General features: G+C 42.6%; 1 protein-coding gene across 2 annotated transcripts in view; it reads left to right on the top strand.

The window, feature by feature from the left end:
* LOC119463513 (synaptic vesicle membrane protein VAT-1 homolog-like) overlaps positions 1-21,487 on the top strand; it is a 68,508-nt gene extending 47,021 nt beyond the window's left edge. Inside the window, exons 2-10 of one of the 2 annotated variants that reach the window (XM_037724355.2) lie at positions 3,875-4,004; positions 5,436-5,651; positions 6,468-6,610; positions 11,150-11,253; positions 11,576-11,631; positions 13,371-13,565; positions 15,082-15,222; positions 18,547-18,652; positions 20,603-21,487. In XM_037724355.2, coding sequence (XP_037580283.1) covers positions 3,875-4,004; positions 5,436-5,651; positions 6,468-6,610; positions 11,150-11,253; positions 11,576-11,631; positions 13,371-13,565; positions 15,082-15,222; positions 18,547-18,652; positions 20,603-20,613 — 1,102 coding nt within the window. In that variant the 3' untranslated portion in view covers positions 20,614-21,487. The remainder of the gene's footprint in view (positions 1-3,874; positions 4,005-5,435; positions 5,652-6,467; positions 6,611-11,149; positions 11,254-11,575; positions 11,632-13,370; positions 13,566-15,081; positions 15,223-18,546; positions 18,653-20,602) is intronic. The other variant, XM_037724358.2, reaches the window with a different exon arrangement.
* The last annotated feature ends 4,256 nt before the right edge of the window (positions 21,488-25,743 follow it).

Raw genomic sequence — 25,743 nt, forward strand, 5'->3', positions numbered from 1 at the left:
TTATAATGAAGGAAACTGCTTTCATAGTCCAATTCTAGCCTTAGCGATTTGAAATAAACGACGCTTCGCTTCGATCGCCACGTACACAATAAGTTGCAAGCGGGGCACAGCGCTGTGCATAACGCGCCTGTGCCAGCATCTGTACGTCACCGTTCCCGTAGGCTGCCGGTCGTATTCGCAACGTAGATGGGTGGGTTTTTACGCGTTGGCATGCTGACACATTTCTTAATTCCTGAGATGTACTCTTTATCTCTGCGTCAAACCCGAAACAAGAGACGGTACATTCGGTACAGCAGCATAAACAGCCGCTTCGCTCAGTTATATACCAACGGTGTCAGCGATGGCATCCGCGTTTTTGCAGGAGCACAACACGGCCTTTAAATGAGCGCTTATGCGAGCACAGTTTGCTCTAATAATGCTTTATGACACGCGCAAACTAACTATCGCGAAGTTAAAAAAAAGCGAGAATCAGTAATAAATTAACAGCCCAATATTTGTAACTGGATCACAGTCGCCGTTGTTTAAATGGCTCAGTCGCTCATACTGACTCGTCTCACGATGGAACAACGCGGCTCATATGAGCAGATATGTGTTTTATTCTACGTTTTGACATTCTTTCACATCAGCGCCTTTTCATATATGCACCTTTCCCCCATTTTTTGACGCTAACAACGATCTGTGGCTGTAGATGCCGATGTAAACAAGTGCATCGCTTTGCTAAATCCGACGTGGAAGGCTGCGCACTCGGAAACATCTTATTTATGCGAAATGTCTAAAGAATGTGTAAAAAGAATTACAAAAAAAAAGCGAGGTGCAAGTGCAAGAGTTAGCGCCAACAAACTCCAAAGCAGCCGCTACGGCAGAGGGAACTCAGCGTGCCTTTGTCGGCCGCACTGTAAACAAAACAGCACACTCAGGCCTGCTCACCCTACATGTATATAGTTCGTGAGTGCTACATGGCTTCCAGGAACGACATGCTGCCCCCCAGAAGCCATTAATAATTATTCGCGATCCACGAAACGCACAACCGATGCGCACTTAACACGGGCGCAGGTTCACAAATCAACCGACGAAAGCCCCAGCACCCTACCAAAACGTTTCCAGCGGCGCGCGGCAGAGGGCAGCACAGGAGCATGAAAAAGGCGGATTGCCAGCATGCCTTTGCAAGGCTATATACAGCTAAAAGTAGCCAATGTTTTAAATACGACGGAGTGTGATAGGAGGTTCAAATAGGAGGCTCAAACCGACTCAGTGGTGTTGAGGATCGCGTGTCCTAGTCTGCGGTATTTTTTTTTTCGTTTCGCAAAGTCAATTAGTACAAACTAATTGCCTAACTTTTTAAATATTGGCTTCACCAAGGAAGTGCCAATACAAAAGTTGATCACATTTAAAAATGTTTGCTACTAAGTACCATCGATGGAGCTTCTTCTAATTGCCTTTAAAGAAAGCCCGTGAAATACAAAAACCACGTGATAGCGCCATTATTTCAGCGCCCCCAGACGACCGATCAGTAAAGGACATAGTTTGCATGTTTTTTTTTTTTTTTTTCGAGTCGTCACTCGCGTGCCCTGTCGCGATCGGGCGCACTGAGCGAGCGGGGGTGACGAAGGCGCGCCGCGCTTCGACGTGACATGGCATAAACATATCATTCGCTCCACTTGTGGAATGAAGCCCGAACACACCAGGCAAGAAAAAAAAAAAAAAAAAAAAGCTCGGGCTTGAGTAAATGTTGATCGCAGAACTGTTTAATCGGGAAGGAAAATGCGATCGTCATGTTCTGTTCGTTCGCGATCACATATTACTAGCGAGAGTTGCTGGCGCGTACCTTAAGGCCACCTGAAACGCCAAGCCCGTCGCGGAACCCCTGTACAGATATGTGGATTTCGTTTCTTGACCGATCGTCTGGGAGCGCTGAAATGGCGCTATCACGTGGTTGTTTGTATTTCGCGGGCTTTCTTTAAAGGCACTTAGAAGCTCCATCAGTGGTACTTATAGTTACAAACACATCAGTCGGCCATTTTTAAATGTGATCTACAACTTGCGTATTGGCACTTTCTTGGTGAAGTCAATATTTAAAAAGTTACGCAATTAGTTTATAGTAATTTGCGAAACGAAAAAAGTACCACAGACTAGGACACGCGATCTTCAACACCACTGAGTTCGTTTGAGCCTCCTATTGCACTCCGTCGTTTTTAAAACATTGGCTACTTGTAGCTGGGACACCCTGTATAGATCTACCCATAGCTGGCACCATCCTCCTCCTCTACCTGTCACGTCTGCAGCTGCAGAACTTTCAGCTTAGGGCCATTTTGTTGCAGCTCTAAGCCAGTGTTACAAAATGTGTGCATATGAGTTTTCGTATGGACCACACGAACAGTTGTGGGAAATCGTGGAACTTGTGTCAAGTAGAAAGCTTGTGAAATTGATTTTCAGTAGTTCAATGGTCACGGCATCGGTGACAGTGAATATGCAAACAAAGCTGGTCAAACGCCACATGGAGACTTCTAATTACACCTCAAAAGACACTGTGGCAGCTTTGCCTTCTGGCATGTACACTTATTAGCTGAATGGAATGCCCTTAATATGCCTGCTAGACTCTACACTAAACCCTTTACTGCAACTCTGACCTCCACCTAATCTTTTCCGATGGGAGGCATATATTCTATGCTGGCTAGCTGCGACTAGGAGTTGCCTTTACAAAACCTTATTCAACACTAATTGTAATGATTGACACTGCTGCATGCAACATTTTTGGCTACAGAGGGAATGTCGACCAACTGATGTGCTGCTGTCCTCAATTTAAATTACACTGTATACTTCATTGGATTGCAATGACAGGAAGATATGGCAGGATTGCAATGACAGGAAGTTGAATAGTAACTTCACTGCTCAATGGCCTGCAAGGCAGTGAGGGCACTTTAAGAATAACTGGTCTGTATGAATGCTAATGACTGCATGGTGCTGTTTACATATGTGCATGTATTCTCTGAACCTCCCCTTACTTTCTGTTCCTCTTCCCCAGTGTAGGGCAGTCAATGTTCTGTTTGCCATTCATAACTTTTTGTAATCTGTTGTCCTCATTTTACATATTTGCTGAACAGAGCTGACAGGTTAAAAAGTTTACTGCTAGTTTATTCCAACTCAAACCTTACATCAAGAGCTCAGTTTTTAAGTTTGGTGCAAGTTTACCTAGTTAGTGTGGAAATGAAACCAGTGTACTTGGCACAAATGGCCACGTGTATAGTTTCACCAGACCACTGGAGTTGGGCCAACTTCCAGAGCAGCCTGCTGCGGCTTCCCACGTTGTTTCATTTACCTTGCTGGCCGATGTTGGACTAGCTCCAGTGAATTGTAACAGTGCCACCAAAGCAGCGTAGTGTTTATCACAAAGCTGTAATGTGGAGAATGATCTTCAATATTTAACGTTTGGTCCACAGATCCTCCTCTGTATAACATGGCTAACACAATGGCATGGCTACTGGCTGTGTCTTCTGAATGACCTTGCAGAGACCTATGTGTTTGGACCACTCTATTTGAGCTAGATTTGAGCAGGCAGGCAATATTTTGCAGGAAAAACCCAGCCTGCATGCTCAACCCAGCCTGCATGCTCAACCCATTGTGTGCACAGTATGTAGCACTGAAAAGTGGAGTTGAATTGTTTCTTGAAGCCACTTCCTGAATTAGCTTCTCATAGGTTGCAGCATGCATATGTTTAACCATGTTTGTCTAGGATCACTGTACTTGGTGCACTTTACTTTTCTCATTTATGCAAATAAGCCTTTTCTTGTTACTAGAAAACTATGGCAGTTTACGATGTAACAGTTCACGTGTTGCACATTGAATGCTTTTCTTACTAGTGTGGTCTTTATTACAGCGGGCTCAACTTCTTAGACCTTATGGTGCGACAAGGAGCTCTTGACAACCTTCCAAAGACACCGTTCATCATGGGATTTGAATGCTCTGGTGAGGTGGAAGCTGTGGGTGAAGGTGTAACAGATTTTAAGGTGAGTGCCTGCATAGTGCATAACAGGTTGCAAGACAGCTTGAGCCATTCATTTACATTATAGTCCAGGTCTGCCTGACCAAGTTGGTCTAAAAGATGCCAGTAAACAGTAAACTGAGGATGTATGCTCGGATGATCACTTCTGGTGTATCACTTTCACGTGACGTCGTACATACGTTAGGTTATTCGAGTGGTTCAACTCAACCAGCCAATTAGCGTGCACTGAAAAACATCTCCAAAAGTGACCATCTGAGAATACGTCCCATGATCATCACATGCTGACTGCATTTATAACCCTTTCAGGCACCGACTATGTCCGGTGTGAATTTAGTTTTATGACACTTTTTGTATCAGAATCATGACAAGTGTACTGCTGCCAAATAAAGAATTTTCTATTCATTGAATTTTAAGTTTACAGAATGTGAACTCCACGCGAGACTCTCTACAGGAACATCAGATATGAGAACAAACTATTTGTCTAGCATACTTGGAAAGCACCTGTCCAGCACTTGAAATGTGTGCTTGGTGTAAAACATTGTCAAAAACAATGAAAACTGAACCAGCTGCACACAACATATGACACCACGAGCAAACACCCAACCTACCTTCCAACTTGTTTTACCAAAACACCTTATGCAATATCATTCAAACTTGCAACACAGGTCCAATCGGAAGTGTCAAGATGTTGGGGAAAATTTTTTAAATGATTATTTTCATCAGTGCCTTTGCATATATGTCAGCATGCACAATTGTGGACACATCACCTCAGAGTTAAGCATGGTAGGTTGTTTGCACATGCAGTGAAATTTTCATGCCTTTTCACCAGATATCCGATATTGCATGGCATATGGTAATTTCATGTACAGAAATCTGGTTTTCCACTGTCTTCTGACCTACTCACGTTTCACACTGTTAGTATGACAATTTTTCTTGCATACTTTTGATTTGTAGAGGAAAAAAAAATATATATATATATATATATATATATATATATATATATATATATATATATATATATCTTAAGTTTGAAGCCTGTTAGCCAGCCACATGCAGTAGAATAACTTGCTGCTGCTGGAATGTTGTATTGAAAGCCCAATGTTTCAATAGTTTGTATTTATCTGCCACAGTGGCTTAGTGCCTATGGTGTTTTGCTGCTGAGCACATGGTTACAGGTTCAGTTTACAGTGGTTGCATTCCAATAGGGCGGAATTAAAATGTTTATGTACCACGCATGTTAACCACAGGTGGTCACAATTAATCCAGAGCACTGACGTCTCACATTTTACTTTGGTTTGGGACATTAAATCTTGTCAAAACAGGATGCACTTCTATAAGCAATATTGCATGAAATTCAGCTTTTTTGAATTTCATCATGCGTTCGAAACACTGATTCTTGATATTGTAACAGTTGTAACAAATTCTTGCCGCGCAGGTTGGAGACCGTGTGGCTGCTCTGACAGAATACAAGGCTTGGGCTGAGCTAGTCACTGTGCCAGCCAAGCATGCTTACATACTGCCAGCATCCATGTCCTTCGATGATGCTGCTGCTGTGCTCATGAACTACGTCGTGGCCTATGCTCTTCTTTTTGACATAGGCAACTTGCGAGAGAAGCAGACTGTGCTGATGCATTCTGTTGGTGGTGGAGTGGTAAGTTGCACTCAGTGATTCATGCAGTGCTTTTCTTTTGAGCAATACCTTTATTTAGCTACTTTGGCCACCTTGGTTGGTTGAGCTTGGCCAATGGTATGTGCACATACCACGACAACTTTAGCACTGCATATGTGATATTCGTATGTGCCTATTCTTGGCCATTCTCCCAGAATGGATGATCCAAGGTCACACAAGAGGTATGTAGCCTTAAATATATTAAAGACAGCAGCGCCCCACCCGCAACATAAACCTTCATGCCGAGCACAGTGGCTTGATAGATAGCTATTGCAATGAAGATGCAGCCAGAATACTAGGGATTGCAGGGGTTGCTATGGAGTTTCAACTGGGGCGCAGTGATTACAAGATATACTGTCGTGGTATCATTCGGCGTTGTGGTTGGCAGCAGCGAGATTGCCAATTTGTGTCTGCTGATGTGCCCATAAGATTTCACGATTGATGGATGGCATGGGGAAATGCAGGTTACACAAAGCTTTGCTGACCTTGACACTCTTCGATGGTTTCTGCCTCAATTTGTCCCCTTTGTGGTGTATCAAATGTTGCTAACAATTTCTGGCCTAGGTACTACCCAGGTGTGCATTGCTGCACTGTCTGGTAACTGTTCTTGTCTATTGTTTTGTCCTTGTTTACCAACAGGTGAACTTGCTTCATTACGTAATTCCACCTGCACTTCATCAGAAAAATTGTATCCCTAACATATGTATTAGCTATTACAGGAATACTATGTTGTGTAGTTTCTTTGCTACTACTACTTGCCTTGCGAAATGGTGCCTGACAATGTCCATTGTTTTCTAGGGACATGCAGTGGCTCAACTTTGCAAGACTGTTCCAGATGTAACGCTCATTGGTACTGCCTCCAAGAACAAGCACGAGTCCTTGACAAACCTGGTTACTCACCTCCTTGACCACAGCTCGGACTACGTTCAAGAGGTCAACAAGTATGTGCAGTGCATTTTTGTGCTCCCATTGACTTTAATTTTGCTCTGGATGAGTGTACCAGTTTCACTAAAGGTCTGCAAAATTATTAACTCTTACTCTCTAAGTTATCGCTGCTTATACTTCAATATACTTTCTTTATGCCTCCCTCTTCATTATTCATTTTCAAATTGTCATTTACAAATTGAAGACCACAATTGGGTGCATTTAAAATACCTTAAATCATGCCCACCGCCATGTCATAAGTGGTGATAGCAACTCTCGGTAACTGGAGAAAATGGCATAGCAGCTGCTCATTTTGTTTACTATTTCATACACTTCATCAGTTTTTTTTTTTTTTTTCAACAGAAACACAATACTGAAGTTCACACTCCGTGGCATTCAAATGGGCTCGAATGATTGCACATCCAAGCCCTGCTCAAGTGACGTGGCAATTACGAAGTTAAAACAGGTTCCACTGTAAACCTTTAGTGCTTCTTTTCCAGCATGCATTGCACATATAAGCAGGCTGCGTACCTCCGTGAAGCGCTGCCCGCCATATGTACTACTGGATCCACAATCGTGACTGTGCCCAGTTTCCTAATGTAGTTGCAATTAAAGTAAACTTGCATTTCTCATACAATGTTGGGATTTGGTACCCTGCAGATGCTTGAATCCTACAAAAGCATATATACTTAACGCTATCCCGATATGCAACATTCAGTGCATGCATAATGCATTCAAATTTATTTGCATTCCAATGTTTCACAAACTTCATATGCATTAACACTTCTATATTCATCAATGTTCAGCATAGTAATTCATTTCAACAAGATAGTAGCCATTTTCGTTTGGCTTGTTTGCACATTCTGCTTGCTAGTTCTTTCAGCTTCATATGACATTTCATGCATGTGTACCATTTGTAACATATACAATAGGTGACCCTTGTGTCCTCCCTTGGTGACAGCCTAGTAAGCCTCTCTTCAGCACATCATTACTTTAGTTGTGCCCATCAGTGAGTCATGTTCACTGACCAAGGGAAGTGGTATCTTGCGAGTACTGAAGTGCTAGCTAGCTGAAACACTTAACTGCTTTGTTGGAAGTGTACGCATAAAACTTTGCAGCACCTGTGTACTGCACACTGCTGAAAGTGCTAACAGTGGTATGCTATGGCACAATGGTTAATTTCATATTGTTTAATGCTTCAGGGTGAGTGCTTGCTGGTAATAAGTCTTGCTTAAGCTAAGTCATAAAGGTTGGCGCACTCATGACTGCTTGCAATGCACCACTGAACACTGCACTAGCATTGTTTAGCATAGCACCAGTAGCTGCGGCCGTCTTAGAGATGCATAGCTGCCTTGCCATCAAGTAGGGGCAACTGGATGCTGTTAAATTCACCCACAGATCCAGTAAAGAAATACTTAGTTTAATTTATAGAGCATTAAATGCACTGCCTGCACGATGTAGTGTGCTCTTCCACTGGTCAGACTGGCATGGTGCAGCTGTGATGGTGCTGCCATCATGCCATGTACACCTGCTGGCAGCTATAACTTATGGCATCTTGGAGACTGCACTTGTCACTTGAGTGGGTTTATTCAGAGGATGTATGAAAGCTTGCAACTCTCCAGTGTAGCCAGCATTGCCTCCGGACTTTCAGTAATTTTTAGGGGTGCTCAAATAACAATTTTCTAATCGATTTTGAATGTTCGAGGAAAACAGCCGTAGACTATGGAATTGAATACCAAAAATATTCAATTTCGAAGTCAAAAATATGTTCAGCAACAAGTCTTTTACATCAATGGACCTTTTTCATAGGTGCCTTCTGCGCATGCGCACCGGAAGTACTCTGACGGCGCCACATCCGCCACAGTGAACGCACACATGCACGTGTAGTTCTAGCCGCCATACACGCACGTACGAGCTCTCCATATTGGCCGCGCTGCTTCTCCGCGGGCGGGATTGCAGCTTTTTTTTTTTTTTTTTTTTTTGTGATGCCACAGCGATGTGCTGCCATAGGCTGCAGTAATGCCAGCGGAAAGCCTCCAAACGTGCGATTTTTTTCGGTTTCCTACCATGACGCTTCAGGCAACGAGACGAAAAAAATGGGTGCAAGCAATATACATCGCGTCAACACAGACAGGTCGCCGTGGAAACCGACAGCAAACTCCCGCGTCTGCAGCAATCACTTCTTATACGAGGCACGGATGGACGACATGGACACAGCGCTAGGACACAGCGCTAGGACACAGCGCTAGGACACAGCGCTAGGACACAGCGCTCACAGCGCTCTTGTGATCACTTCGTAGCAAGGTAAAGAAACGGTGACTTGAGGTTCCTGATTACTTGATGAACAGCGTGTCTGCTTAGCCCATAAGTGTTTCAATCGAGCTCTTTCCGAACGGGACTTTGGCATGGCGGCTATCGTGCATTTGTTTAGCGCACGATGTTGGTCAGTGTTAGCGCAGTGTCACTTGTGTCGTGTGCGCATTAGTAACTGAAACAATAAAGGAACTGTTTAAACATTGCATTTTATCACAGGTGCACCCTCACGCTTTATGCCCCACCCGGACTACGTACCATCGGTTTTCAAGCACACAGTAATGAGATATGCTGCGCAACGCAAACATATGCTGCGCAACACAAGTTCGGTCCCTCCTGGTTGTCGCATCACATTCGATCCGGCGAATGTACCTCTCCTCTTTGAACATCTAGCCTTTATGCAGCTGCCGGTGCAACTCGTCGAAATGGCTGTCGATCACGTTGTCAGTCACTGGCGGCACGCACTCCAAATCGCAGCTCCACTGACCGCCGGAGTCGTGAAGTTTCTTCAAGTCTTCAATAGAAAACATGCTGAAAAAAAGCTTCGCAACAGTCGACAAGCAGCTAAGAAGATCAGCGTATGCAAAGATTTGCGTATATGCAAAACAGCAGCAACTTAACAAATGACCCGTGACACTGCACGGCATGCAAGCTATCCCGCGGACCCCATAGAACAAACAACCAAAGGTCTCTGTCGCATCAACCGAGAGCCACTGTGTTTGCTTCTGACTCTTGCCGCTGGAGGCGCTCTCCCATCGTGGAAAAGGTCCATTCATCCATTTGTTGAAGCCATTAGATGTATGTCGAGTCGGTGAATAATTGCTTAAGAAACAAGGGAAAGGTGATCGTATCTGGTGCACCATAATGACGGTAATGAAACAAAGGGACAGTACGTAGTAGTGTACTGCTTGGTGAATGAGCTAAGTGCAATGCTATAGCACTGCAAAGTGTTTTGAAAGAACTTAAACGTGCCGAGATTAACCAAATAATGAAATGCTTTTCCCAAATTGAGGCATTTGTAGGCTGCTCAAGGCCAGGCACGCTTATTTATAGTGGTCACTTCTACACAAGTTTCCTTTCCTCCAAGAGTTCGCTCAAAAATGGGTTCAGAGAACCATGGTTCTCCTACAGCAGAATCATTTGCATGAGCATCCACCTATGTTGGTCTTCTGGTAGAGCGCAACATATATTCTTGTCCTTCAAATATTCACAATATGATTTGCAAGAACAGAACAAGTATTCACTAATTTCATAGTTATTTGTCGAATTGAACGTCAATTGAACAGCAATTTGTCTTCAAAAGTTAAAAAAAAATTCAGGGGGGGATGAATATTCCCTCAGGTGCACCGTAGTGCTGTCTTTAAGACGTTTGGCTGTATCAATTTCATTCATGCTTCTGCAGTGAGCAATTAGTTTATGGTGATGCAAAGGAAACATGGGCTGTGCTGAAAGGGCTGATGCAGATGCCAGATCATTGAGATTAGGCCAAGTTGAAAGGCAAGTGCAATATGCTGCACTGGCATCTTTGACAAGGCAGCTATATAGGCAAACTTATGACATGCACGTGACAGTGAAAACAGATTAAACATGCTTGCATGTTTCCGTTTATCTGGAAATTTCAACTGCAGTTCAGAATATATTATCACAAAATGTGCCCCCACCCCTTTTTTTAATCTATGTAATCTTAAGCATCCTTTTGCCATAGAAACTATCCTGTGCATTCAGTTATACATCACATGCACCTGTGCATGGTAGGCTGGCACCAACCGTGGGTGCCCCTGTGCACGTCCTAATGAGCGTTTAATGGGTGTGCGAAATTTTTAATGCAAAATAAAATGTGCATTCAGTATTCAGCAGCCTAGGAAGTTTCCCATGTGCTTTTTAGTGAAACTATATTCATCTTCCGCTTTTTTTTTTATTTCTTGTGCTATTCCTAACTGCGAAGGAGTCCTTGTTCAGCCTTCAAATCATGCAGCACCTGTGTCAAAACATTTTGCGAGAAATTTACAAAAGTTCTTACACATTTACAACTGATAATATTTAGGAGTCAAATTTCGTTCACTGTTAGCTTGACCACAGGTTGCCACCAATCATTTTGCATAATCATGCCATAACAGTCAAGTTCCGAATGCAGAGTTGTCCACTTGACCATATAACATCAGCCTGTTTGAGCCTCCTGCCTCAGGCATGAGCATGCACATAAACCCCATTTTGTTTACCAGGACTTTTTTGCCTCTGTGCAGGATTTCCCCTGATGGAGTGGATCTAGTCTTGGATTGCCTTTGTGGTGAAGATTGCAAGAAAGGCTACAGTCTCCTGAAGCCCTTGGGAAGATATGTTCTCTATGGTATGTGACAGCATTCCAGTGCTGACATTAAGCTCTTCTGTTTCGCTGAGTAATGAGTGATACTTGTGTAGGCTTGCCGACTTGCTTGTGGATGGAATCGTGGTGGAAAAATTTTATAAACCAGTGTATCAACTTCTGACTTCACAAAAATCTATTTTTTAGCTTATAACAGTCAACACCACCTTGCTCAACAAAAATTGGTAAAGCCTTGCTGCTTCACTTTCAATGATTCCTGGGAATATTTTGTCCATATATATACATTTTTCTATATACATATATGTTTTACATTACTTATATCCATATCTAAAATGACTTTTTGCAGGAACATCATGCATTGTTGCTGGAGAAACAAAAAGCTTTTTCAGCTTCGCCAAATCGGTAAGCTGTACTTGCATATTGCACTTTCCACGTTATCTACCTTAAAATGGGGGGCAACTTGTCATTACTATTTTCAGTCAAATTGTTAGTGCAGCAGTGAGTAGTATTGTATTAGTACATGAAATGTTGCATGTACTAAAATGAATATTTATGTCATAGTTAATGCTTTATATGCTTCATAAGTTCACTTTTACTACGTACCAATTCTGTTCAAAACAATTGACTAAAGATAACCTGAGGGATGCATACTTGTGTAAAATGGCCATAATTGCTTGGGATTCTCATCCATAACCTTTTACTGCCGCAATGGGTCGGTGGCTGACGTTCTGGTGCGGAGTATGAGCCTCTGCTTTTGCATTTCAGATATTTCAATTATTGGCAGTCTATTGATCGTAGCTTGCAGACTTCTGACACTGCATGCACCTTGCTGAATTTTCCTTGCGTTGTTGCACATGGGCAGTTCCTGATCCAGAATTTCTGTAACCATTTTCAGACTTGTACCTTTTTGGTGAGATTGTCATTGACTGCTGTGCAGCTTTCACTACAAGTTGAAAGGGCTGTCCCCCATGTCTGCTTGGCCTTAGACAGCATTTCTCATGGTATCATGTGCAGTACACTTAGTGCACTATACTTTGCAGACTGCTGTATAGAAAAAATGTGCACGACTGCCTTTGACATATCAAGATATCATTTCTGTGCAGGCTTGTGTGTACTGTGCAGCTGTTATGGATAAGTCTTCCTGCAGTTAAGAGTACATCGCAATACATTACTAATATTCTGGGCAGCTTGTGTTCCTATTACCTGCTGCAGTATCTGTGGCAATGATGCGCTGCTGAGCAAGAGGTTGCTGGTTTGATCCCAGCAGTGGGGGCCACATTCTGATGGAGGTCCCACAGTGCTTTTAATGATTTCAAGTCAGTACTCGGAACATTAGGTTGTTTGATGTGACAAGTTTACAGGCCTGTGCATGCAAAGTCTTTGAAATAGCAGTTTCCATATATGGCATGGTAGCAGTTGGCCATACAATGTATTTGGGGCAAACCGCCGTGGTGGCTTCGCAGCTTCGGCATTGTACTGTTAAGCACGGGGTCACGGGTTTGATTCCCGGCCTTGGCAGCCGCATTTCGAAGGGGGCAAGATGCAAAAATTCTTCTGTAGTACCATGCTTCAGGTGCACATTAAATAACCCAAGGTGATGAAAATTGATCCCCAGTCCCCTACTACAGCATGCCTCATAATATCGTAGTCTTGGCATTTAAAACCCTAGAATTTTAAGTGTGTGTGTGGTGGTGCATTTTGACTCTGCTACTGAAAATGAAATTGGCCAAAATTTATGCAATGGTAGGTTTAAGCCAAAACTGACAAAAGAATTTTTTGTAGCTGCTTTGGTATGGTAAAGCTGCTGGTTATGTGATGGATGCTGGATGTTCTCATTAATAATCTGAGGTTATGGTAACCTTGGCCGTTTCCGTGTTAATAGTTGGAGCTTACTTTGTCTCTGGGCATGGCAAAACTTTTTTTTTTTACATGGTTCACAGGTATTACAGCAATGGAAACCATAGAGCAAGTGCTTGTACAATGGTTTTTCTTAATTGTTCTTGCTTAATTCCATCGAGCAAAAGAGACTGGCCCAGAAGTTTCTTGTAACGTAGTCGCAACAGCAGGGAATGTTTATATATTTAGCCTTTATGCTGGAAATTGTGGCTAATGAAAACGCTGAATTTTCTATTCTTCTGCAGTGGTGGCAGGTTGATAAAGTAAGCCCCATCAAGCTTTATGAAGAAAGCAAGGTGATCTCTGGTTTCAACCTGCGTCATCTTCTCTACCAACAAGGCATGCACGACTATGTCAAGGGAGTTGTTTCCAAAGTGTTCTCCCTCTATGAGCAGAAAAAGATTACTCCTGTTGTGGACTCATCCTGGGCTTTTGAAGACGTACGTGTTTTGTCCTTCTTACTTCGATCGACTGGCTCAGTTTGGGTTGCAGTAGCAAATGCTATGAGCGCTTAACCCTTTAACTGCCACTACCGAGATAACTTGTGAAACCACCCTTGCGCACTCCCCGCTACTCCCGAGTATACTCATAGTGCTTTTTAAACTCGCTCCCTGCCACTCCCGAAACAACTTGTGCAAAAAAAAATTGCGTTCATGTCCCGCCATCTATGGAGAGGTCACCTAAACACATAGAACTTCTAAATTAAATTTTAGACAACAGATGGAGCACACGTGTTTACACCCGCGTCACTTCGTCTCGGCAGAGCGCAGCAGCCATGGCGAGTTAGCACACCACGTGCGTCTGCGCTTTGACGGACGAAGAAATTCAAGAACTGCTGATGAATATCTTTACATGTCCTGTGGAGTATCGTGGTGCATTACTAGCATGAAATTTGCACTGAACCAACATGAAAAAAAAAAATACGCGGCAGGGGGTGAGAAGCAGTCAGAAAAAAACTCGGCAGTGAAAGGGTTAAATATGGCTGTACTTCAATGACGCCAAACAACTATTACGTTTTCTCAGAATAACTGAGCATACATAAACAAAAACAATTGTAAAAATGGACTGCGTTTCAATGGCACAATTATGCTGCTTGCGTATTCCTTGTCTATTCTCGCTGGCAGTATGGCAACCCAGTCTTGCATTTCAATATTTTCCCTCTTCAGCATTTGATAGTACTAAGAAACTAATTTTTCTTGCACTACTAAAAGAATGTAAGCACACAACAGAGCATACAAGGCAGGCATTGTCTAGTGCACTTGCATCCCTTTTGCACTTGGAGCGAAATTAATGTCAACCAAATTACCTAACTGTGCACTTCGCACTCTTAGGAACAACCTTGAATTGACATGTCAATGCAGAAATGACACTTGAATGGAAATTGTAAGCCACATTTCTTGCTAAATGGAAATGACAGCATGATTATTGCTGTTTTGTTAACTAGCTAAGGTGGCTCAGTAGGCAAAGAAGCTGCTAAACTTAGAGTACTGGTGAAAACATTAGGTGCCATTGTTGCAAACAAAGCAGACTCTAAAAAAATGCAAGCTAGTAGTAGTTTGTTGTATTAAGGACAAAAGGGGAAAGCAAATCAAGGGTCGCCGGCATCGAAACTCTCACTTGCCAGTGGGCACCTGAACTGTCCCGCTGCTGCGAGAGAGGTACAGGCTACGAGAAAAGATAGGGGAAAGTAAAGTTAAATAAAATAGATGTGAAAAAAAAAACAAAAAAAATTAAGAGAATTTACCTATAGGTACACTGTGCACTTAATATATTAAGTAGTACCTCACCCGGACCAAGTTATAGCATTCACATTTGCACATGTTCTGCGAGTTGCCACGTACAGTGGCAGCGGTATATTCTGTGCATTCTGCTAAGCATCAAGAATCATTTGCCATTAATTAGTTTTTGTAGCATCATTGAATTCTGTGACTCATTTCTTTCTTTTTTTTCTCTCAGGTGACAGAGGCCATGCAGAAGATGCATGACCATAAGAATGTTGGTAAGCTGACACTGAACCCCAGCCTGGAACCAAAGCCCAAACCCCAGCCAGAGAAGGTAGGCACACCTGACGCACACCCACGCCGTTTTAGTCTCAAAGTGAGCACAAGTCAGTTATCTCATTTCCTCACTAACACTAGCATGTTCATGTAATGCTGACTGGTAGTGATTACCAACAATGCACTAACCTCTTTCCTTGTCCGAGTTTGCATTGTGAATTTTGTGCTTTGTGAAAGTCATAATCGACAGCAAGTCAGCAAATGGTATGCTAGGGTTTTCCAGATACTGACTTCAAAGTATTTACATTATCTACTCCGTTTAACTGGGCAGAACCTTGATATAACCAATTTCGATTGAATAAAATTCTGTTGCCTTTATGTGGTAGATGGCACATTTTATTCAGTTCAGCAAAGTAGTTCTGCATTGCAGCTCTTCAGAAGCCTACATGAGGACTTGAAGTGACAAGCACAATTCATTGCTGCTATTAACTAACCTGGCAAGTGTAGCCAGTGTGCTCTCTTGCTGGCATGTCACCATTCATGTCACATGCTGCTATTGCGCTGTTGTCGGTCCGACTCTGCATTGTTGCAACAAGTTTCTAGACGATTCTAACTTGTGGTTGCCACAGAAGCTGCCATCACAAAACTGTTTTTGCTGCAACTCTGAACTCTCAACACGTGAAAGCATTGGTCTAGTCAAGTTCATTTCATGCAGGTTTGAGTACATTCATCCTTGCATACTAAGCTACAAATAACTCGCCCAGAATTTTTTGGGATATCAACCTGTTGATGTCCCAAGACACTCGGCTCTTCAATAACTGCTGTTATGCGAGCTGTACCACAGTTAAGCTAAACGACCTTGTAACTAATATAACCCTTCGAATCTTCGACCGGTTGCCTTCTGTTAACTCTTTCTGGTTCAATGATTCCTGTAGGAATAATACTTTACAACAAAGATCAGACATGGAAAAGACCAAGACTAATCTTGGAAATCTGAGCGTCAGCAATTACTACATAATTTTTCAGTTTGGTGTCGGATAAATGCGGTTCTGCCTGATATTTCGTAAATGTTAATGCATTGCATCCTGCTGACATTGGGCCTTTACAGTCGACCTCAGTTAATTTGACCCTGACGGGACCGATGAAACTCATTATCCAGCGAGTAGAATTAAGCAAGATGCAGAAAAAATGTCAACTGATTACTTTTTGATAGTATTTTCCCAATTCAACATGCCTCTGAATTACACACCCACCCAAAGTAGAAAACAAACGTAGATAACATTAAAGCTCTTAACCAAAGCATAAGATAACGTGCACCTGATTTTTAGCAAGAAAGAGGGACTAGGGTCTAATGTGTTGCAATGTGGTGGCCGGTTTTCTCAAGTTAGCTTCGCAGTGTTTGTATGCCATGCTGCATGACACAGCTGTATTGCTGCAAACATGGTTTTTGGCTCAATTTTCTTGCAAAAACAAAACGCACACCTTAGAATCCAGTATATACTGTAATTGGACAGTGCGATCTACTGTTATTGCTTGAAAACATTCCTAGGGCAGGCCGAAATAGTTTTCGATGGGAGATTTTGACATGTATTCAAAGCGGTCACTGTCCCCTGAGCTCTGCCAAGACAAACACTGCCAGTAAAGGCATTGGGCTCACCATAGGGGTCAGGCGCGTGCATGCCGACTGGTCAAGCTCAAATTATCCAGCGAAGACCAATATTAGGATCGAAATAACCAATTTTAGGATCGAAAAAGTTTAGACCCATAGAAATGCATGGGTACTGGTTGGGACCTTCGGTCAGGATCAAATTAACCGAAAAATTGAATTATCTGGAGTCAGGTTACTGGAAGTCTACTGTATATGGAAAATCAGTTTTGCAGAATCCCGCAAGGTGGATGAAGTGGCATGAAAGGGAAAATTGTCATCCACCCGAATGTAGCACGAAACTACAAAGGAAACCCATATGGGTTTCTTGGAAGCTTCGCATTTCAGGAAAAATTCTTGGACCAGGGTATATTTTTCCTCAACTGCAAAGCTTTCTTTCTGAAAGAAACTCGTACATGTTTCCTTTGTAGCTTTGTACCACATTCGTGTGGATAATTTTCCCTTTCAGGTTAGGCCTTTGTGCAGCATTGTTGGAGTGTGCTGCCATTGTTGTAGTGTGCATACCAGTTGGATGGCACAAAAATTGTCATGAAATATGTTGTGGCCAGATTTCACACCGTTTTGATTGTTGAGATCGTTGAGAAAGGCCTTGCCAAAAACTGCGCTGAACTCTTTCTTTTGCCTGCGTTTTGTCATTCAGATGCAGGAAATTCAAATTTCACTTGGACCAGAAAGATCCCTTTAAAAAACGGACGAATGTTGCCTTTTCGGTATTGAGTAGTTTCGTAAATGTCTTTTACCAATGACGAGCAGCAAGCATCATTTATTGGTTTAGAGCAGGAACACAGGAAGACATAGTAGTAGTAGTTCGACATGAGACTCTCAATCTTTCAAAAGCACGTTCATACAATACAGATTCCATATGTCTGGCTGCAGTAGTGTCAGAAGTGTCTGTACAAATTCCAAAGCCCTAAGTGGCTTGGGGTGAAGCCCACTTTGCTGCCTGGGGTTTTCCTCTTATTGCTAAAAGATTCCAAAAAATAGCTTTTCTTTTCATTGATTATGTTTATTCTCGATACGTTTTGCACATTTAGATTGAAAATAAATTTTTTTCTGGTATTTATATAGGTGCCGTCATTAAAAAAAATGCCAGAGGAGTGCAATATAGTTAGTCACTACGCTTTATTTGCTCTTCGAGATGCTTCTTGCTGGCTTCAGGCCAGTGCATGTGGTGCATTTTCATCTGCAAAAAAACTCTCCTGCTCCCATATTCACTTACCTTGATATTACAAATGCCACACCCCAAGTAACAGGCCTTGTGCTTGTGCTGCCATGGCAGCACTTTAGCCATTCTTCTCCTCAAAGCATATATTCATGCCTTGCCTAGTTGTATTTTCATTGCTACACAGTCGTGGTGCAAGCTTTGCAATCGTGTCATCAGAATTTCTCATTAAATCTTGCTTAATGCTCATTTACATGTTTGACAGTACTGTTACAGGGACAGAACATTTGCATTGTTTGCAGTGTTTATTTAATCAAATTTTAGTTACTGGTCAGGATTTACTTTTGTAAACTGAACTGCATGCATATGTAACTATTTTCCAAAGTTTTGCACATCCCTAGTGCATGCATGTGTGCTGCCCTAGAAAAACTACCACTGTCATGCATTTGTACATTTTCATTGTATTTGTAGCAGTGCATGTCAAGGCTGTGTGCATGGCAATACCATTGCTGTTAGTCATTACTAGTGATTAGATCTGTACCTTTTTTCATTTTGTTGCATGATGTTTATGAACATTTACCAATTGCTACCTTCAGTCAAAGGGAAAAGACAAGGAATCAAAGGATGGGAAGGCCCCCGTGCCTTCAGGTGAGAGCACGGATACAGAGAAAGATGCCAAAGAGGAACAGACCCCTCCTGCCAGTGAGTTTTCCTTCAATGTTTGTGTTTCTGTGCTTAAGTACTTTGCAATCTTTCCTAACTTGGTTACAACAGACATTACACAGATAACACAAGGTCTCTTGGAGATATCCTTGCAATGTCCAAATTTCTCTATCCTCGTTTGGGCGTCCTGAGGATGTCTTTGGTATGTAGCTCATAGAATTACTGTAGTATATGCCTGTGCTCCCTTTCAGTCTACAAGGCGATTCCAGTAGGTTGCAAGATTGCTTAAGGATGTCATTGAAATACCTCACAAGTGTCCATATAAACACAGCTTCACTGCATCAGTTTTCGTTGCAGCTATTTCACTCACCTTTACATGATAGTATAAGTTTTTGCAACTGTAGTTGGCAAAACATAATAAAGTGCATGCACTATGTAGGATCAGATATGTGGCTGTTTTTCATTTGCATGAAAAATGTGAATCGTACAGCCAGAACACTACACTCCAAACAACCAGAATTCAACCAACCAGGTTGCTAGCAACACGAAGCACTTCCCAAAAATGTGTTTACTGTATTTTAATGCAATACATGTAGTGTTACTGGAAATGTACCAGAAAGTCTCCCGAAGGTGTACCCTCCATGTTCGCTCAGTGTTTATAGCTGCTGCCAAGCACAAAATTGTGGGTTTGATACCTGCCCATGGCAGCCACTTTTTGATAGGGATGCAAAAATGTTTGTGCACTTACACTGATTGCAAGTTGCAGAACCTTAGGTAGCCGAAATCTGGGGCCTTCCACTATAGTGTCTCATAGCCTCAGTGCTTTGCCAGCACTGCATGAACTGCCCGAATTGTGAACCACATTTCCGATGTGCAAAAATTGTTGGCAGAAGCAGACAAAAAACGGCGCGTCAAACGTTGGAAGCATTTTTAATCAGAAAGGCAGGTGAAGAGTGTGTCAGTGACACTTCTATTGCGCTGTATAAAGCTGAAATTGATTTTCTTTCGCGATATGTTTGATGTTGTGACGATGCGCCTGCGCAGCCTGTTGGTATATATAGCTGGAGATCGGCCTTCAATAAATCAGTTGTCAGTTTGCGCCTGTGCTCGTCTGGTCTTATCTTGTGTTGTGTGGTTTTGCGCTTTTAACAATGGTTCCCTCAGTGCTTCTCTGGGACTAAACGCCATGAATCAAATCCTAGAGGTTTCCCGAGAACATCCCTGAAGTTGAGCAGTAAAGTATGAAAGCACTGTTGACATTTGTGGGTGTTGACATTTGTGGGTGGGTGTTCAAGAACACAGAAACCAGTCTCCCACAGATATGCAGGCACAGGCATGAACTCCATGCCAGCACACTTGCCAGTACTTGCTAGCTGTCCTTACAATTTACTAGAAGTTCCATGTACTAAAAATTTCCTGTGCTCACTGAGGGGTAGTAAAAAAGCTTGTGCAGAATGCTGTGTTCTGAACTACCAGATTCTTGCACAAGAGGAACAAGAACAGTCAGAGGAAATTAGTTTAGCTTCCCAATGTGCCTCCACAAGATCGGACAGTCTTGTATTGGCAGTACACTAACAGCACTGACCTGCTTTGTGTGTAGATTTCAAGCGTCCTCAAGGCCTTAATACTTTAAAATAAGGCCAGTGCTGACATCACTGCTGCTACATAACTGTCTTATCCAGCTGAATGTGCTTTGGCCTGATGATTTGCTTATGCTTTGGCTAGTCCTGATAAAAAGCCTGATCTTTGACCAGCTATGAAAAAAAAATGGGAATCTGTCTTTTTGCTTTTTGCTTTTACAATTGCTATCAAGGCAAATTCCATTTTCTTGCCAACATCTATTTAAAAGAAAATGCATGTTACCTGCCATGCACTCACTGCCTATATGTTTAGTTCTTACGCTTCTCACCTTAAGGCATTGTTTGTGATCTTCTGTGACCAGTAGTCTTTGCCATACAAATAAAGAGCCTGTGTTTAAATGCTTTACAGATGCAAGCTAAACAGCTTGCTGAACATGGGGCCCGGACATCTGTTGTTGCTGCAGGCTGCTCAGGAGCGTGAAGAAAACATTGCATGGTGGTCAAAGGAAATTTGTGTACTTCAATCTTGTCTGGAAGCTGCTTTGAAGCGAAGGGGTTTGGGACTAGCACTGCCAGCCCAACTCCTCCTAAACATGTCTTCAATCTGTGCTCGAATGACATTCCCTTTTCGTGCAACTCTTTAAAAGCCTATGCTTTGTCAGTGTTGTTCAAACAGTATCTATGCGAGTCTATTTGTTGTCTTGACTCCCAACTCTTGTTGACACTTAAATGTGCAGTTTTTCCATTGATTACATACTTTTGGGATGTTGTAGCATGTGGTCAATCAAGATTGTGGCTTTAAAGAAATGTGGCTATTGCTTCCCTTCCCTCCCTACCTGCCACTGGGGCTGTATCTTGGTACGACATATCATAATAGGCAGTTTTGCACAACTTTGGAGTCCCTGGCTGTGTTCACCAACCAACAGGTGCAAGTGGCTATTGATATTGAAATTGCACACATGTAATGTGAGCCCAAAATTTGCAAGCTTAATTTACAGCCTTCTGTGCACCCTTTGTAGTGCTGGTACAGAGTGGTCCTTTCCTGCCCTTTTGTGGAACCTTTTCCTAGCATTGTGCATTCTCTCCAAAGAGCACTGCAAGGTGTGCCACTCCTGATTTCATCGGTTCTTCAGGCTGTGCATTACAATGTTGGTCGCAACTTAATTGAAGGTTGGCTCTTGCAAAGATAATTTACATGTGTCGCTTTAAAGATGTGTATTTTTATGGCCGCTGTGCGTGCTGTGTTTCCACACTGCCTGTGATCTTGTTTGCATTAAAACTGTCTGTACACATATCTTCAAGTGCTGTCTGAAAAGAAAATGCACGAGTACAGTGTCAACATGCATGTTCATACTTGATGCACACAACTGCACATTTCAGATTGAGCTTCTTGCAATGCAGACTGCACATTACTACCTCAACCACTTAAATCATATCACTTGTACAACACAGAATTCAATAACGGTAAGTTAATATATTTCAGAGCTAAACAAATTGTAAATGAAGACATACCAAAGGGCAGGTGCTATCTTGGTAGTGTTCGCCCCCGTATGCACCAGCTAGCCAAGCAACATTTTCTCAACAAATCCTGTACATGCAGCCGCATCTACCGCATTTACTAGTGTACGGCCTGCACTTTCAAAATTTTTGTGTGCAGGCCTTGCAAGAGGCAGGCTTGCAGCTACTTGCAGTAGCCTCTAACTGCGCTTGGACTGCTATGCAAATTAATGCAGCCACTATCCGCAGACTATGAACACATTTAGGCCTACAAATATTTCGGCCACTTGACTAGTGCAATCTTGAAGCGGCCAACAGGTATTAACCAGTGCATGAGTATGCAAATGTCGCGGACCTTACACTAGTAAATAAGGTAATTAGGTGCACACTAACAAATCTGAACTTGTACAATTTTATCAATATGGACTCGAAGCAATAAGCACATGATGCACTCTGCCTGGCTTTTTTCTGAAAAGCCCTTTTGACACCAGCAGTTCAGTAAGTAAAGTTTACAACTTCACAATGCTCTTTGTTGCTGTACATGCCACATTTAGTCTCCACTCAAGTATCGAAAACGCATCAGTAGTCGACGATCGTGACGGCCAAAAGCAGACGTAGCTTTGAGGTGTGACATTGTTTAGTTAACCACTGCCAGACAGGAGTTCTGGTGCATCTTAATTGCAAATAGTCCTGCACAAAATGGTAGGGAGAACCATCACTTGCAAGGTGTGAACTATGGGAGCTGAATGGCAACTCGTTAGGTATGCACACTATGAAACTCCACACGGAAGCTTTTCCATGACAGCATGCAATGAATTGTGTACTATAAAGAGTACTGTGCATGCTTGTGCTACTTACTGTTTGGAAATCCTTTATTTACAGAAGGGTGCTACAGCCACTGCTTTTTTGAAACTGATCAATGTCCATGCACTCAAATAGTAGAGCCTTGAAAGCTAAAGCAAGCATCTGTTTCAGCTTTAGCCATTAGGCTATTGCTTCTGCCACATTAAACTTCAGGAAAATACAAGTGCAGGTCTGCCTGGTATGTAAAGCAACCCCTGTATAGTGAGAAAGTACCAGTTTGTTGCATTTGGCAAACCGTGAACATGTAGAAGAGGCATTCCTGCCAAGCACAGCCACAATTGGCACTTGGTCACATGTTCAGTACTAGAAGTATTGTGCTAGCATCTACATGAGCGACTTGTATATGAACTTATACAATTTTATATGGACTCGAAGCAATAAGCACATGATGCACTCTGCCTGGCTTTTTTCTGAAAAGCCCTTTTGACACCATCAGTTCAGTAGAGGCACTCCTGCCAAGCACTGCCATAACGCGAGCAGACCATCGCTCTGACACTGACCAAGCGCAAAAATCGCGAAAAGGCACTAGCATCGGAAAGGCATTGCTACAAAATACCAGCCCTGGTGTCAAACACCTGTAGACCCAGTGAACTGCTCTACCAGCATGAGAAAATGGATTTGTGCAAACTTCCTGCTTCAAGCACCCTTCATATGCAAGTTGCCTTTGAAGCTAATCTTTTAGTGCAAATTTGTTGCATAGGAACTAGAATTCTGAATGCTAAATTAGATTGGTGGCCTTCCTAATACCGTGAACAAATAGTTGTATGGCAAATCTTATTAAACCCCTAGTAAGCACACACGCACGTGAAAATGCTAATGTTCAGAAAATTATGCAATGGCAAATTGTGAATGTAGGCCTCTTAACTGCTCTTAAAGTGTTGGTATAGCATGCAGTGCAATTGAACTACAAATAAATTAAAAAAAAAAAGCTGCAATGCATTTTCGCAACAAGCCCTTCCTAAACTGAAGAAAAATACATGAACTACCCACATTTCCTGTAGTCAATTTCCCTCCAGTGGTATCAACAAATCTATGCTTAGTCCTTGACTGATGTACCACTTGTTCACAGGAAGAATGAACATTTAAATTCCCAGTAACAAATGTGGCAATATTTTTAAGATCCACTTCTTTGCAACTTTCTTGCCCTTTGTATTATCTATGGCATTGTCACATCATTAGCACCAGGATCAGCTGCTTGGCACAAAAGGTTAAAAAAAAAGTTACAAAATGCCTCTTTGTAGAGCTGGGGCACCCCTTCGACCTTCCTAGGCCTGGGCCGGTATTTTGTAGCGATAAGTTATGCTTTATTCTTTACTAGTCTTATCATCCACCGTTCATGGCCGGCTGATCCTGTTGATAACACGAGCGGACCATCGCTCTGACCACTGACCAAGCGCGAAAAGGCATTAGCATCGGAAAGGCATTGCTACAAAATACCGGCCCTGGTGTCCAACACCTGTAGACCCAGTGAACTGCCCAAAGTGTACTGCTACAGCTCCTACAGTAGACATTCACCACCTGTTGTGGCTCTACCTAGGAATAGGACTACTTTCAAAAGGATGCTAAGAGCTGACAAGCTACAAATGGATCAGGCAGATAGTTTAGGGCATAGGCTCATGGAAGAAAAGTTTAAGCCACTACTGCAGTTTCAACTTGAGGATTTAAATATCCAACACAGGATACGCATCAAGAACGAAAATTCACCGATTACGATACTCCCTGATGCGAAATTTGAGTGCAGCTCTATAAGTGTTTTCATTTCGCGATATATTGGCTGGCATAGACAATGTCTTCTGCAGCACGTTCCAACGCAGCAAAGTGTGGCGCAACTGCCTTGTTAATCAGGGGATTGCGAGAGGCAGTGCATGGCTGATGCATGGGCGTCATTCACAGCAGCCGCCACAGACAGACCTACACTCATGCAGCACTTTGGTGAATAGACAACGTGTAGATTGCCTTGATGCGCACACCCCCATGAACAGAGCAGAGGTGAGTGAGCGCATCGAGGCACCCTAACGATGCGCGCTACTCTGGCACCATCTTGTCGCCACAGTCCGCCTTGTGCAGCATTACGTTTTTCTTCTTATGCTTTCGCCATACCCTCCTCCACTTTCCTCCTCGTGCTCATCGCTCTTGCAGTCTTTCATAGCCCGCTGCACTCCACATTCGCTCATCTTTCGCTGTGCTCGTACAACACCGACGCTTGCCGCAGGAACGGGCGCCTAAGTTAAAAATGCATGTTTACAAAATAACGGAATAAGTGGGGGAGAAAAAAACTTGTGCAGCACTCGCAATGAGAATGACCTCACTGAAACTTTTAGCTCCTAGGTTTGATCATGGCAGTTTGTGCCATGACTGGCAAGGACAAGCCCTACTTGTCCAGGGCACAGCTCCATTTGCTTAGGTTCTCCTTGACTGAAAATATTACTGTCCAAATCTGGGAGTTCAAGGGTTGGGTGGCTCTTAAGACATGCCAAATTCTTCACCGCATTTGTCTGTAGACTGGCCAAGCTCCATTTTACTGCAGAACTGTTGCACACAATGCATACCACTCACTTCGGTGAAAAATTCAATGTGGTGCCTTTGGGGTTTCATACTAATACTGGGGATAAATCTGGTGGTGCAATCATTCAACCACTACAAAAATTGGGTAGTACATTGATTTACTTGGGATTTTTACATATTCTTTTGTGGCCGATCTGCGTGCAAGCCTGGAAGCACTCCGGGGCACTGACCAGACGTTTTGAATTTTATACCAAATTCATTTTGTCAAAGAATTTGGAGCCCACAAGTCATTCTCGGCACTTTTTATGCGACATGTTCAGACAGTCGCACCACATTTCAAAATATTCTTAGTGTGAAACTGTGTGGTGCAGTGTAGACATTTTTTTCCAAAATGCAAGTGGTGGTAGATATGAAATGTGATCCCTAACTGGCAAACTAGAGAATCTGCATACCCTAAAGCTACAAATTAAAGCTGGATGTTAAGACACTAAAATTGTAATTATAGATTTAAAGAAAGTCTATTGTCAAGGCATGTTCATTCTTGTTCTCAAGCTAACGCCAGCTGTCTGACATAGCCTTAATATGTGCCATGAAATACGATGTTCCCACAGTGTTGTTTCCAAATGTGTTTTACAATACATTTTAGGGGACATATTTTGAAGTCAATGATAGTCCAGAAATCCA

Source organism: Dermacentor silvarum, chromosome 1, assembly GCF_013339745.2.
Source record: "Dermacentor silvarum isolate Dsil-2018 chromosome 1, BIME_Dsil_1.4, whole genome shotgun sequence".
Taxonomy (NCBI): Eukaryota; Metazoa; Arthropoda; class Arachnida; order Ixodida; family Ixodidae; genus Dermacentor; species Dermacentor silvarum.